This window comes from Felis catus, chromosome F2 (assembly GCF_018350175.1).
Source record: "Felis catus isolate Fca126 chromosome F2, F.catus_Fca126_mat1.0, whole genome shotgun sequence".
In the NCBI taxonomy this organism is placed as follows: domain Eukaryota; kingdom Metazoa; phylum Chordata; class Mammalia; order Carnivora; family Felidae; genus Felis; species Felis catus.
In genome coordinates this window covers 35,046,148-35,062,343 of record NC_058385.1, presented here as the reverse complement: position 1 = coordinate 35,062,343, position 16,196 = coordinate 35,046,148, and the positions used below count along the sequence as shown (strand labels likewise).

Here is a 16,196-nt window from a genome sequence, read left to right as displayed (position 1 = left end):
GTGCAGAAGCTTTTTAACTTGATGAAGTTCCACTAGTTTTTTTTTTTTCTTTTGTTTCCCTTGCCTCAGGAGACATATCTAATAAGAGGTTGCTATGGCCAATGTCAAAGAGGTTGCTGCCTATCTTCTCCTCTAGGATTTTGATGGTGTCCTGTCTCACATTTAGCTCTTTCATCCATTTGAGTTTATTTTTGTGTATGGTGTGAGAAAGTAGTCCACTTACATTCTTTTTTCATTTTGCTGCCCAGTTTTCTCAATACCATTTGTTTAAAAGACTGTCTTTGTCTCACTGAATGTTCTTTCTTGCTGTGTCAAGTTGACCATAAACTTGTGGGTCCATTTCTGGGTTTTCTGTTCTGTTCTATGATCTATATGTCTGTTTTTTTGCCAGTACTATATTGTCTTGGTCACTATCGCTTTGTAAAATTACTTGAAGTTTGAAATTGTGATGCCTCCAGCTTTTTGTTTTTAATTTTTTCCTAATGTTTATGTATTTATTTTAGAGAGAGAAAGAGAGACAGAGAGAGAAAGTTGGGGAGGAGCAGAGAGAGAAGGATAAAGAGAATCCCAAGAAGGCTCCACTCTGTCAGTGCACAGCTTCACACGGGGATCAGACTCACGAACTGTGAGATCATGACCTGAGGTGAAATCAAGACTTGGATGTTTAACGAACTGAGCCAACTAGGCACACCTTGCTTTTCTTTTTCAAGATTTCTTTGGCTATTCAGCATCTTCTGTGGTTCCATACAAATTTTAGGATTGTTTGTTCTAATTCTGTGAAAAATGCCGGTGGTATTTGATGGGGATTGCTTTGGGTTAATATCAACATTTTAATAATATTTGTTCTTCCAATCCTTGAGCATAAACTGTTTTTCCATTTCTTTGTGTCACCTTCAATTTCACTCATCAGTGGGTTTTTTTAAGTTTATTTATTTATTTGAGAGAGAGAGAGAGAGAGAGAGAGAGCGAGCACAAGCAGGGGAGGGGCAAGGAGAGAAAGAGAGAGAGAGTCCCAAGGAGGTTCCATGTTATCATCACAGACCCCAATGTGGGGCTTATTCCCACAAACCATGAGATCATGACCTGAACCAAGATCAAAAGTTGGATGCTTACCCAACTGAACCACCCAGGCACTGCCACCATCAGTTTTATAGTTTTCATAGTACAGATCTTTTAGCTCATTGCTTAGGTTTATTCCTGATGTCTTATGGTTTGGGGAGCAATTGTAAATGAGATTGATTCCTAGATTTCTTCAAGGAAATTTCTTTGTGCTGCTTCATTACTGGTGTAGAGAAATGCAACAGATTTCTCTTTGTTGATTTTATATTCTAAGACTTGACTGAATTCATGTATCAGTTCTAGTAATTTTTTGGTGGAGTCTTTTGGTTTTTCTACATAGAGAATTGTGTCATCTGTAAATAGTGAAAGTTTTACTTCTTCCTTGCTAATTTGGATGCCTTTATTTCTTTTTGTTATCTGATTTCTGAGGCTAGAACCTCCAGTATTATGTTAAATAACAGTGATGATAGTGGATATACCTGTGTCAAGTACATTTAATACACTATTTCTAATCTACAAAATTATATTTCATAGTAAAATTTATTACCATATTATTGACAAAAAGTACAAGGGCTTATATAGGTTAAATAGTTGCCTACAAATATCATACAGTTTCTAAATGTTTGATATTGGATTTACACTCAAATCTCTATCAGACCAAACCCTGCATTTATTTTATTATATGTATTCCCTCTCCTCTGTGCAACAACCATTGAGTATATTAAGTTGTGCAAGTAGAACTTTAGACAGAATCATTTGTTTGCTTTCTAAATGAATGAAAATGATTTATTTTCTCCTTAACTCAGTGCTGATATGTGTAATAGAAATTTTATGACTCAGAAATTCTTTCCTGCCTTTTTCCAGATATAACTCAGGCTGGTTATGATGAAAGCAATTGCCAAGAGTGAACAGGTGGAGCCCTAGACAAAGATATGTACAGAGATGAAGCAAAGATGCCATTTTAAAATTAGCTCAATCATGTCTTAAGAAGTTGTTAGAGAAATATTGAAGTCTACAGAAAAAGATTACATAAGAATGATGACCTGTTTGTAGACAAGGAAAGATCTAGATAGTAAACAAATAACAAGTACTTGCTACATATTCCTTTTTTAAGTTTATTTATTTATTTGAGGGATAGAGAGCAAGCAGGGGAGTGGCAGAAAGAGAGGGAGAGAGAAAATCCCAAGCAAGGTCTGTGATGTCAGTGCAGAGCCCAAAGCAGGGCTTGACCCTACAAACAATGAACTGAACCAAAATCAAAAGTTTGATGCTTAACATACTGAGCTACCCCAGCACCCTCAGTTGCTACATATTCTTACATACTTGAAAGAGGACCTTACAATTTCATCTTTCAACCAAATACAGTCAGATGAATACAAACTTAAACACAGACAGACATACTATGGATACTACAGACCCACTTTTCCCAACAAGGCATAAATTAAATCAACAAAAAGAACCACACATTTAAGCAAGAAATTTGGGGATTTTAGGGCCAGCATGAGTTATATTAATTGATTTCAAAGAATTTGTGTGAAGAAAAATAACTAGTTCTTGCCAAATAATTTCAACACTATAAATCTCGCCAATAAAGATGTTGAAAGTAGGGGGTGGAAATGGGACTTAATATTAAGTTTTGTCAAGAACAATAAAAGGGATGCTGGGTGGCTCAGGTGGTTGAGCATCCAACTCTTGATTTCAGCTCAGGTCATTATCCCAGGGTCATGGGATGGAGTCCCACGTCAGGCTCTGAGTTTATCATGGAGCCTGCTTGAGACTCTCTCTCTCTCTCTCTCTCTCTCTCTCTCTCTCTCTCTCTCTCTCTCTCTCCTCTGCCGCCTCTGCCCCTCTCCCCTGCTCATGCTCTCTCTCTCTCCAAAAAAATTAAACATTAAGAAAAAAAAAGAACCAGAAAAGAGGGCAGAATATTGGCACTTAACAATAGGTAACAACTTCTTTCTTAAGTATCAAAGTAATACTTAAAAATATCATGTTTTCACTCACATGTGGATCTTGAGAAACGTAACAGAAGACCACGGGGGAAGGGAAGGAAAAAAAATAGTTACAAACAGAAAGGGAGGAAGACAAACCATAAGAGACTCTTAAATACAGAGAACAAACTGAGGGTGGATGGGGGGGTAGGGGAGAGGGGAAAATGGGTGACGGGCATTGAGGAAGGCACTTGGGATGAGCCCTGGGTGTTGTATGTAAGCGATGAACCACAGGAATCTACCCCAAAACCAAGATCATACTTTACACACTGTATGTTAGACAACTTGACAATAAATTATATTAAAAAAGTATGAATAAATAAATAAATAAATAAATAAATAAATAAATAAATAAATCTGAATAGGGGTGCCTGGCTGGCTCAGTCGATTGAGTATCCAACCTCAGCTCAGGTCATGATCTCACAGGTTCAGAAATTTGAGCCCTGCATTGGGTTCCCTGCTGTCAGCCTGTCAGCCTGTCAGCCTGTCAGCACAGAGCCTGCTTTGAATCCTCTGTCCCTATCTTTCTCTGCCCCTACCCCGCTTGCACTGTCTCAAAAATCTAATAAAAATATATTTAAAAATATAAATTGTTTGTAGGGTACCTACAAGTCGGTAGAGCATGCAACTCTTGCCCCTGGGATTGTAAGTTCCAGCCCCATGTTGGGTGTAGAGATTACTAAAAAAAAATGTTTTTAAATCTTTAAAAAAAAATGGAAGAAAAAAACTCTACACAAATCATTTGTGCTGCAGCATATAAGAAAGAGCACCTCAAAATTGTTGAGTGATTCACTGGATTTATTTAGGAAACACCTGGTCTCTAGCTGTCAGTAGTAGTCGTAGTAGTAGTTAAAGTACTGTTAGTGGAAGGAGTGGTAAGGATAATAATAGTACTTATGGTGATAATCACTTGCTTCCAGTGAGTTACTCCTTTTGTCAGGCACTCCGCTAGGTTTACTTATAGTATTTCATTTAATTGTCAGAAGAATAAAAATACAGATTATTAAAGTCACATTTTATTTCAATATAATTATCTTAAGAACCTCTAAGCTTACAATGTATTTGTTACAGGTTTATTTAATTGGCCAGAAACAACACCCAAAGATCACATTTATGCACAGTTTTTGAATGTGAGAACTTCTGTTTCCTCACAGCATGGCTTTGTGCTCTAACCACCCTCTGGTTCACAAATTAATGACTTCGAACTGAGATAAATCAAAACCTGGAATATGATTCTGTCCTCCAGGCTACATTCCAGAGACTTCTTCAATGAGAAAGAGTTATTCTTCAAGAATTACCTAGGGAACTTTGTCAAAAACAATGCTCAAACCACTTTCTAAGAAAAATTAAATTGAATAAGAATTTCAATGGTTAGGAACAAAGCATCATTATGTTTTAAAAGGCAATGTACAGCCAAAGTTGAAACCACTGGGTTAACCAGAGGCATGTGAAAGAGGCTTAAGAGTTCAGATTTATCTTTTACCTCATTTTATCCTCTGAGAATTCTATCTTTCTGCCTTAGTATATCAGTGCTTAAATTTGGATTACAGTATATTTTCCATCAATGCAAAGAATCAAATTATCCATATTTCAGTCGAATTGGGTATGAAATGACAGGGAGAAAAAGTATTTATTATAAAACTGCCTTTTCTTTATTTCTTGTTTTTGGAGAGTCTGAAGTTTATCTCTTTCTGAAAAATCTTAATGATGGTCATAAGAATCAATGAACACACTGCAAAATCCTGATATTTTCCAGACAAGTCCTTGAAGTTGTTGCTTTTATTCCGAATATACAACACACCATAATTTAACACAATATAGCAAAAAAATTAATTTTCTATGAAGAATTATAGAATTCTTCAGCAAATTAATTCCACATATGAGGGTATGGCAGCAAATAAATTCTACATATTAGGAGGTATTACTGCCAGTAATCTAGTCCTGTTACCAGATATTTATGAGTATTCTCAGTTAGAAACCAGAGGAATTAAATCTGGTTAACTTAAACAAAAAAAAGGATTTTAGTTTAAAGGCAATTGGTAGGTCACTAAATCTCTGGGAATCCTGGAGAGTTAGCCTTAGGTATAAACAAGGGGAACTAAGACATAGTCAGGATCTTGCCATTGGAACAACTTGAATAAGGTGATATTGCTGGTGCTGTGACCACTGATTATTATAACATGTTTGATTCCTGTTTACCCTTCCAGTCAATCTATTATGTCTTTCCTTTTATCCTTTTCTGACATCATTGTTGTTATCCTTAGAAAAATGTATTTGGAAAAGATCTGATATAAATAATTTAGTATCTGTGACAGTCACTGGGTTGGTCCAGTTCAGCTGAACCAATTAAAATAGTTAAGTATTTCCCAACCAGTTGAGTTAAATAATCATTGTCAAAGCACCCTGAGTGTCCTAGCAGCACTTCAGTTGCTCCCCTATGATCTCTCACTACTAGATATGTGAGGATTGACACATCAGGGATCCTTCAAGATCCTGCTTTGAGCAGTGTTCTTCTGAATGGTTCAGAGTTGGGCTCTCCCAAGTGTTAAATATTTTGAATAATATCCTTCCTCTCATTTGACTAAACCTTTGGCACAGGGGGTTGTAAAGTAGTTTCATTAATTATCCAAGAGAGCCCATTATGTACGTGTGGGTCCAGCATTTGGAACATAACAGGCCCATTCCAAAGCCAAAGCTCTAAAACACAAAGTCATACTATTATCTTCTAAATAAGTTCATATCCCATTAAGTAAATTTTCTTCACAAAAATTCACAGATTGAAAGATACTGAGGAGAACATGAAAGGGAATTAGAAAGAGTATTCACATGACCTTAAAATCATATAATGTATATATATGGTGCTCAAGGATGATGTGGCCTTAGGAAACAAGCATCCTTAGTCCTGGTATCCTTAGGGCTGGCATGTATTTGGCAGCTACTTAAAAATTCTTGCTGATTAATTTCCATGATTCATGTTTTATCTATAAAAGAAACACCAATAATAACAAAAATAACTACTGTCTATTGAACCATCTCAGGTTAAACTAGTGAAGTAACTAAAAACAAGACCTGAAAATAAAATATATTTTTATATATACATATACACATACTTGTCCACTCTAATGGAAAAATAAGGGGAAATAAATAATTTTATTTTAGTATTTTTAACTTCTAGGAGAAAAACTGTTTGATATAATTAAAGAATTAATCACTGGAGAGTAGCAATCAGACACATAGGAAAAATATCCTACTAAAAGGAACAATTTTCTCCTCAAAGGAGACTAGGTGGGTCTGAAAGTTATAGCAGTAAAATCTGTAAGTTTGTTTTAGATTTACTGCCTCTCTTGGTCTGAAAAGAATATTAACAATAGAGTTAAAGCTCAATAAGTCATGGGAGAAACTTTAAAAGAGGCATGTAGAAAGCTTCAGGCAAAATATGTTTACCACTTAATGTGCTGAGCATGGGTGACATGGTGAATTTAAACTTCCAAGGCAAAGGAATTAGACACAACCCTACAGGCCTCCCTGAGACTTACTTGGAGTGATGAAAGGCATGCTTGGAATACAATAAAAGGAGAATGGATAGGCTTTAAAGAAAGGTGGATTATGTAAAGAGATCTATAGTTATATGGAAATGTATGGAACTGAGAGTAAAAATATGCTGAATAGCATTTGGAAAAATTGTGGGGGATCATCAGAATATATATATAATGTATGACAGCTATATACAATTCAACCAGGTATAGAAAGTGTTTTTTACATTTCTGATACATATTGACAAGCTGGTTTACAAACAGGCTCACATAGGACTAAAGAATTTCTATATTCTCTGGAGGTCTATTTTTTTCTTTAAAAAAAAAGTGCTCAGCAGTATATGTCAACACACAGAGATAAAATGATGGGGTTCTAGAAATGGAAAAACAGTTTAATTCTTTAAAAATTTAACAGAATCCATACATACATACTTAGATGTCTCTAGGAAATAGATATGCAAGAAGGTATGAAAATAATAAAAATTTATTCACATAACAAGGTAATACTTGCAGAAAGGTGTTTGTTGACAAAACAAGTAGAATCCAGGCTATAATATAAAGACATGCCCATGTAAAAACTTAAGAGGATATTGATGGTTATAATTTAATTATCAATTTATGATGATAGCACAATTTAAAGCCATGACCACATTTGCATCTAGTGGTTATTCTGTTTCAATAAAAGAAAGGCAATCTACATGGAATTATGAGGACTGTGTATAAAAAAATGTAATTTCACTACATCTCCAACATTAACGGAGAAACAGATACCTGGTTTGTTTTGTCATGAAGTGCCTGGCAACTGTAAAGGTAAAATTTTTTTTGGCAATTATTTTTCAAATATATTTCATAGCACTTAAGCAAATCAGTGTTTGAATATCATGTCTTTTGCTTTGATTTCCCCCTTACAAACAAATGATAACTTGGCTTTATAAAAACAAACAAATAAGCAAACAAACAAAAAATTCTTCCTTTTTAGAGGGTTGCCTTAAGATGACAAGAGAAGCAATTTATACAAGGAAAGTGGGTACACAGAATGAGTTATGCGAACACTTCTGGTCATGGAATACAGCTTATTCCTCTGATTTAAATAAATATTATTAAAATTACCTGCTCAATTCTAGGGTAAATAAACTTCGCAGTTCTTGAAGGAGTAATGCACAAGGATAAATAAAAATATTCAGGAAATTAAAAAAAATAAGATAGGAGAGTCCTGTCTAAAAAATCAGACACAGAGGGGTCAAGATGGTGGAAGAGCATGGAAGTTTTTTTGCATCTTTCATCCCTGAAATACAGCCAGATCAACACTAAACCACCCTGCAAATCTAGAAGACTTATTTCAGGATTAACACAACAATATGCACAGCCTGAACCACAGGACTCAGCAGGTACATGGCATGGAGAGATGAACTGGGGTAAAGAGAAGCCATGGAAGGCAGGGAGCTGTTTTTGCTTGTGGAGAGATGATGGAGATGGTGGGGAGGAAAGCATCCTCCCCCATCCAAAAGCAGCTGGAGAGAAAAGAAAGAGTACACAAGGGACTGAACACAAAAGGGAGAAAGGAGGAAGAAGAGGGTTTAAATTTCATTAAGACTCTATCAATAGGGGGATTGCAAAGTCTGAAACTCCACAGCTAGATACCTGGTGGTGCTCTGGTGGGAAAGGCGAATCCCCAGGAGCAGAGAGTGAGATCCTCAGGTCCTCGGGCCACACAGGGAGAGACATTTCCCCTGCTAGGAGGACATTTGGTAGAGGCTGTGCGGCCACCCTACAGGCAAAGGTCCCAGTGGACCCTGAAGAACAACCACATTCGCTGGTGCTGGAACAAGGACATTAAGTGGGATGCCTGGCACCAGATGTGTGTTGTGATTTACCATAATCCCTGAAATGCTGCTGCTATAAAATCACATAAACTTTTTCTGGGGTGGGCTGGCACCCAGCCACAGTCTCTGCGCATCGGCAGCTGCACAGTCCCACAAAAGTTCCTGGGGGTGGGAGAACACCTGGCCATTGCTCGGTGAGACTCTCCCCTAGGCAGTCAAAATGGATCAAAGCCACAGATCCTCAGAAGTGAGGGGCTGGGAAAGAGCCACATCTGAGATAAAACTCAGGAGGGAGATGCGACCTGGCAACCTGATGGCTTGGTCACGGACAGTGTAAAAGTGGGGAGTGAGCAGAGCCAGAGATAAAGAAGGGGTGCAGGATTGCTGGTCAGGGAGAACAGAGTTCCAATGCTAGAGACTGGGTAGCTGTGTGGCACCATCTTCATCCCTTCCTCGCATGCACATACACACCTCCAAGAGCCACAACAATCCACCCCAGTAAGCTAAGCAGTGCCATCTAGTGTAGAACAGAGTCGTTACACTAAGCTCTGACCAACTGGGTCAATCTCACTCTTCAGGAACACCACAAGTCTCTCTGCATAGTTTATATACTATAAAGCACTTCATGGTTTGACTTCTAAGGGACCGATATAATTTAAATCATATTTCAGTCCGTTCACTGGTCCATCTATTCATTTTTATTTCTTTTTCTTTTCTTATTCTTGAATACAGAAAGAGAAAAAATTTATTTGTTTTCAATTTTTATTAAAAATATTTTTCTTTAATATTTTTCAATTATATTTTTTACTTTTTTGTAAATTTTTCAAATTATATTTTACTTCCATCATTTCATTTTATTCTATTTCATTATGGTCATTTTTTTCAAATTTGTAAACCTTTTCCTTTTTTTTTCTTTTTTTATCTTTCCCTTTTTTCTCTAGTCTATAAAGCTCCTTTCAACAACCAGAACATCAACCAGAACAACAACCAAAACATCTAGGAACTATCATCATTTATTTGATTATTTTGTATGTGTTATTTTTCATGTTTTAATTTTCATTTTCTTTGCCTTATTAATTCCTTTTCTTCCTTCAAAATGATGAAACGAAGGAATTCACCCCAAAAGAAAGAACAGGAAGAAATGACAGCCAGGGACTTAATCAACACAGATACAAGCAATACGTCTGAACTAGAATTTAGAATCATGATAATAAGAATACTAGTTGGGGTCAAAAATAGATTAGAATCCCTTTCTGTGGAGACAAAAGAAGTAAAAGGTAGTCAGAATGAAATAAATAATGCTATAACTGAGCTGCAATCTCAAATAGATGCCATGGCAGCAAGGATGGATGAAGCAGAGCAGCAAATCAGCGATATAGAGAACAAATTTATGGAGAATAATGAGGAAAAAAAGAAGGAGACTAAGGCAAAAGAGCATGATTTAAGAATTAGAGAAATCAGTGACTCATTAAAAAGGGACAACAGCAGACTCATAGAGGCCGTAGGAAATGAATAGAGAGAAAAAGGGGTAGAGTGGTTATGTGAGCAAATCATAGCAGAAAACTTTCCTAACCTGAGGAAAGGCACAGAAATCAAAATCCAGGAAGCACAGAGGACTCCCACTAGATTCAACAAAAGCCTATCATCAACAAGGCATATCATACTGAAATTCACAAAATACTCAGGCAAGGAGAGAATCATGAAAGCAGCAAGGGAAAAAAAGTCCTTAATGTACAAGGGAAAACAGATCAGATTTGTAGCAGACCTATCTATAGAAACTTGGCAGGCCAGAAAGGAGTGGCAGGATATATTTAATGTGCTGAATTGGAAAAATATGCAGCCAAGAATTCTTTATCCATCAAGGATGTCATTCAAAATACAAGGAGAGATTAAAAGTTTCCCAAACAAAAATTAAAGGAGTTCATGACCTCTAAACCAGAAGGGCAAGAAATTTTAAGAGGGACTCTCTGAGGGGAGAAAAGACAGAAAAAAAAGTCCAAAAGCAACAAAGAGCAGAGAGGACCAGAGAACACCATCTGAAATTCCAACTCTCCAGGCAACATAATGGCAATAAATTCATATCTTTCAGTACTCATTCTAAACGTCAATGGACTAAATGCTCCAATCCATAGACATAGGGTAACAGAATGGATAAGAAAAAGATCCATCTATATGCTGTTTACAAGAGACCCATTTTATACCTAAAGACACCTAAGGGGATGGAATACCATCTATCATGCTAATGGTCTACAAAGGAAAGCCAAAATAGCCATACTTATATCAGACAATCCAGACTTTAAAGACTGTATCAAGAGATGAAAAGGGCATTGTATCATAATTAAGGGGTTTATCCACCAAGACTTAACAATTGTAAACATTTATGCTCCAAAGGTGGAGGCACACAAATATATAAATCAATTAATCACAAACATAAAGAAACTCATTGATAATAATATCGTAATAGTAGGGGACTTCAACACCCCACTTACAACAATAGACAGATCATTTAAAAAAGAAAATCAACATGGAAACAATGGCTTTGAATTTACACTGGACTGGATGGACTTCACAGATAAATTCAGAACATTTCATCCTAAAGTAGCAGAATACACATTCGTCTCCAGTGCACATGGAACATTTTCTAGAACAGATCACATACTGGGACACAAATTGGCCCGCAACAAGTACAAAAAGATCAAGATCACACCATGCATATTTTCAGACCACAATGCTATGAAATTTGAAGTCAACCACAAGAAAAAAATGTGGAAAGATAAATGCTTGGAGACTAAAGACCAACCTACTAAAGAATGAATGAGCTAACCAAGAAGTTAAAAAGGAAATAAAAAAGTACATGGAATCCAATGAAAATGACAATACCACAGCCCAAAACCTCTGGGATGTAGCAAAGACAGTCATAAGAGGGAAGTATATAGCAACCCAGGCCTTCCTCAAGAAGGAAGAAGGGTCTCAGATACACAACCTAAACTTACACCTTAAAGAGCTGGAAAAAGAACAGCAAATAAAATCCCAAACCAGCAGGAGACAGGAAATAATAAAGATTAGAGCAGAAATAAATGCATTGAAACCAAAAAAAGAAACAATAGAACAGATCAATGAAACCAGAAGCTGGTTCTTTGAAAGAATTAACAAAATTCATAAACCCCTAGCTAGTTTGATCAAAAAAAAAAAGGAAAGGACCCAAATATATAAAATCAAGAATGAAAGAGAAGAGATCACGACCAACACAGCAGAAATACAAACAATAATAAGAGAATATTACAAGCAATTATATGGCAATAAAATGGGCAATCTGGAAGAAATGGACAAATTCCTGGAAACATACACACTACCAAAACTGAAACAGGAATAAATAGAAAATTTGAACAGACCATAACCAGTAAAGAAATAGAATTAGTTATCAAAAGTCTCCCAAAAAAACAGGAGTCTGGGGCCAGATGGCTTTCCAGGGGAATTCTACCAAACATTTAAAGAAGATTTAACACCTATTCTCTTGAAACTATTCCAAAAAATAGAAATGGAAGGAAAACTTCCAAACTCTTTCTATGAAGCCAGCATTACCTTGATTAAAAAACCAAAGGCCCCACTAAAATGGAAAACTATAGACCAATTTCCCTGATGAACATGGATGCAAAAATCCTCAACAAGATATTAGCCAACAGGATCCAACAATACATTAAAAAAATTATTCACCACGAACATGTGGGATTTATACCTGGGAGGCAGGGCTGGTTCAATATCCACAAAATAATCAATGTGATTCATCAACATCAATAAAAGAAAGGACAAGAACCACATGATCCTCTCAACAGATGCAGAGAAAGCATTTGACAAAATACAGCATCCTTTCTTGATAAAAACACTCAAGAAAGTAGGGATTGAAAGATCATACCTTGAGATAAAAAAAGCCATATATAAAAGATCCAATACTAATATCATCCTCAATGGGGAAAAACTGAGAGCTTTTCCCCTAAGGTCAGGAACAAGACAAGATGTCCACTCTTGCTACTGTAATTCAACATAGTATTGGAAGTCTTAGCCTCAACAATTAGAGAACACAAAGAAATAAAAGGCATCCAAATCTGCCAGGGGGAGGTCAAGCTTTCACTCTTTGCAGATGACATGATACTCTATATGGAAAACCCAAAAAATTCCACCAAAAAACTGCTAGAACTGATCCATGTATTCAGCAAAGTGGCGGGATATAAAATCAATGCACAGAAATCGGTTGCATTCCTATACACCAAAAACGAAGCAACAGAAAGAGAAATCATCCCATTTACAAGGAATTGATCCCATTTACAATTGCACCAAAACCCATAAAACACCTAGGAATAAATCTAACCAAAGAGGTGAAAAATCTATACACTGAAAAGTATCAAAAGCTAATGAAAGAAATTGAAGAAGACACAAAAAAACGGAAAAATATTCCATGCTCCTCTATAGGAAGAACAAATATTGCTAAAATGTCCTTACCCCCCAAGGAAATCTACAGATTTAAAGCAATCCATATCAAAATACCAACAGCAATTTTTACAGAACTTGAGCAAACAATCCTAAAATTTGTAACCAGAAAAGACCCCAAATAGCCAAAGCAATCTTGATAAAGAAAACCAAAGTTGGAGGTGTCACAATCCTGGACTTCAAGCTGTATTACAGCTGTATTACAAAGCTGTAATCCTCAAGACAGTATAGTACTGGCACAGAAACACATACTCAGATCAATGGAACAGAATAGAGAACCCAGAAATGGACCCACAAATGTATGGCCAATTAATCTTTGACAAAGCAGGAAAGAATATCCAATGGAAAAAAGACAGTCTCTTCAGCAGGTGGTGCTGGGAAAACTGGACAGTGACATGCAGAAAAATGAACCGGGACTACTTTCTTACACCAGATACAAAAACAAACTCAAAATGGATGAAAGACCTCAACATAAGACAGGAAGCCATCAAAATACTAGAGGAGAAAGCAGACAAAAGCTGCTTCGACCTTGGCCACAGTACTTCTTATTCAACACATATTCAGAGGCAAGGGAAACAAAAATGAACTATTGGGACCTCATCAAAATAAAAAGCTCTGCACAGTGAAGGAAACAATCAGCAAAACTAAAAGGCAACTGACGGAATAAAAGAAAATATTTGCAAATGACATATCAGATAAAGGGTTAGTATCCAAAATCTATAAAGAACTTATCACCCAACACCCAAAAAACAAATATCCAGTGAATAAATGAACAAAAGACATGAATAGACACTTCTCCAAAGAAGACATCCAGATGGCCAACTGACACATGAAACAATGCTCAACATCACTCTTCATCAGGGAAATACAAATCAAAACCACAATGAGATACCACCTAACACCTGCCAAAATGGCTAACATTAACAACTCAGGCAACAACAGATGTCGGCGAGGATGCAGAGAAAGAGGATCTCTTTTATACTGCTGGTGGGAATGCACACTGATGCAGCCACTCTGGAAAACAGTATGGAGGTTACTCAAAAAATTAAAAATAGAATTACCCTAAGACCCAGTAATTGCACTACTAGGTATTTATCCAAGGGATATAGGTATGCTGTTTCAAAGGGAGAGATGCACCCTAATGCTTATAGCAGCAGTATGAATAATAGCCAAAGTATGGAGAGAGCCCAAATGTCCATCAATGGATGAATGGATAGAGAGGATGTGGTATATATATATACAGTGGAGTATTACTAAGCAATCAAAAAGAATGAAATCTTGCCATTTGCAACTATGTGGATGGAACTAGAGGGTATTATGCTAAGTTAAATTAGTTAGTCAGAGAAAGACAAATATCTTAGGACTTCACTCATATGAGGACTTTAAGATACAAAACAGATGAACATAAGGGAAGAGAAGCAAAAATAATATAAAAACAGGGAGGGGGACAAAACATAAGAGACTCTTAAATATGGAGAACAAACAGAGGGTTGCTGGAGGGGTGTGGGTGGGGGAATGGGCTAAAAGGTTAAGGGGAATTGAGGAATCTATTCCTGAAATCTTTGTTGCACTAAATGTTAACCTACTTGGATGTAAACTTAAAAATAAATAAATTATTTAAAAATAAATAAAATAAAAACATACATAAAATAAAAAAAATAAAAAATCAGACAGGAGAGTCTTTTGAAGTAAAAAAATACTATAAAATAATGGTAATTAAACAGTTTATCCTTTTAAATAATAAAGCAAAAAACTGAATCAAGAGTTTGGAAAAGATTAAAAATAACTTTTAAAATAACTAATGATAAAATACTAGACTATTAAATGCACAATATTAGAAAAATTAGCCATTTATGATTGCTTGGGGGTAGAAATGATCCTTGCATTACATGAAAAGAAATTCTAAATATTTCAAAACTAGGTTAAAACAAACTATAGCACATTAGACACAAAACCAAGAAGCAAAAGTGGATGGAGAAGGATAGCTGTCATTATATTTAAAAAAGTGGGGTGGCTGGGGGCGCCTGGGTGGCGCAGTCGGTTAAGCGACCGACTTCAGCCAGGTCACGATCTCGCGGTCCGGGAGTTCGAGCCCCGCGTCGGGCTCTGGGCTGATGGCTCAGAGCCTGAAGCCTGTTTCCGATTCTGTGTCTCCCTCTCTCTCTGCTCCTCCCCCGTTCATGCTCTGTCTCTCTCTGTCCCAAAAATAAATAAACGTTGAAAAAAAAATTAAAAAAAAAAAAGTGGGGTGGCTGAAAATATCAGAAAACTGACTGACAATGGATGGACTAGGGAAAATATTTCCAATACATGTAACAAGAGAGTTTTCAGTACTACTAATTTAAGGAAAAGTCATATGAATTGATGAAAAAGGGACAAACTAATGAAAATAGAAAAGATATATGAGTAGGTAATAGAAGAAAAAGAAATGCAAATGTCAAATGAATATACAGAAGATGTTCCAAACATTAATAATTAAGGAAATGCAAATTAAAGGATATTGTTGATTCTTATGATTCACAATAATTATGGTCTGTAAAATTGCCACAAAAACTGAACCACTACTCCTAGAGGAATGACAGGAGTAAGTTTGTGTGAATCTCAAGTCACATTTTCATCAACCGAACAAAGCATAACCTTGTTTTATGAGTGTTTCTGTTTAAAGATACCTTATTTAATAAATACTGTTGATTAATTCCTTAACATCGAACTCATAGTCTATAGCACTGTAACCCATGCTTGAATGAAGCTTTTCAAACACATGTTTTTTCTCCCTAAGGCATGTCACAACCTTCTTGCACTTCCCAGACAGCACTTCAGTACTAGGGGGCATTTTTAAATAGGAAAATCACCAACAACCACAAAAATGAGTAAATCATGGGACTAAATAAATAGTCTGAAAAATTACACTTATTTATGGTATGAAAACTGAAACAAGAAGGCAGTGTGTGTTGGCCACTTAGATTTTTGGTTGCTTGGAGCATGTCTGTGAATGGTCCAGAAAGCACCATAAATATTGATTTGGGCATTAAAAATCAACTTCAGTGAGTAGGCAGATTCAAAATACAGAATCGAAAGATAGTGAGGATCATTTTAAACCATCTGATGAGGAGAGCCTGAAAAAATTGTATGCCCAATGTTGGTGTAGAGAAACGGGAATTTGCATACTCTGTTGGTGGAGTATAGTTTGGTAGTAATTTTTGGATAAAATTTGACAGTATATATAAAATTTAAATGTTCCTGCAGTATGGCTAAGTAATTCCATTTCTAGATCTAGCCTTGGTAATATAAATGTTCATAAAAAT

General features: G+C 36.2%; 1 protein-coding gene across 9 annotated transcripts in view; it reads right to left on the bottom strand.

Moving 5' to 3' along the window:
• Nucleotides 1–16,196, bottom strand: part of CNBD1 (cyclic nucleotide binding domain containing 1) — a 490,155-nt gene that overhangs the window by 52,317 nt on the left and 421,642 nt on the right. The window contains exon 11 of one of the 9 annotated variants that reach the window (XM_045050108.1): nucleotides 3,689–6,031. The exons of the other annotated variants lie outside the window; for them this stretch is intronic. Within the exon in view, the coding sequence (XP_044906043.1) occupies nucleotides 6,021–6,031 (11 nt within the window). The 3' untranslated portion in view covers nucleotides 3,689–6,020. Of the gene's footprint in view, nucleotides 1–3,688; nucleotides 6,032–16,196 lie in introns of those variants that run through there. 9 annotated transcript variants of the gene reach the window in all.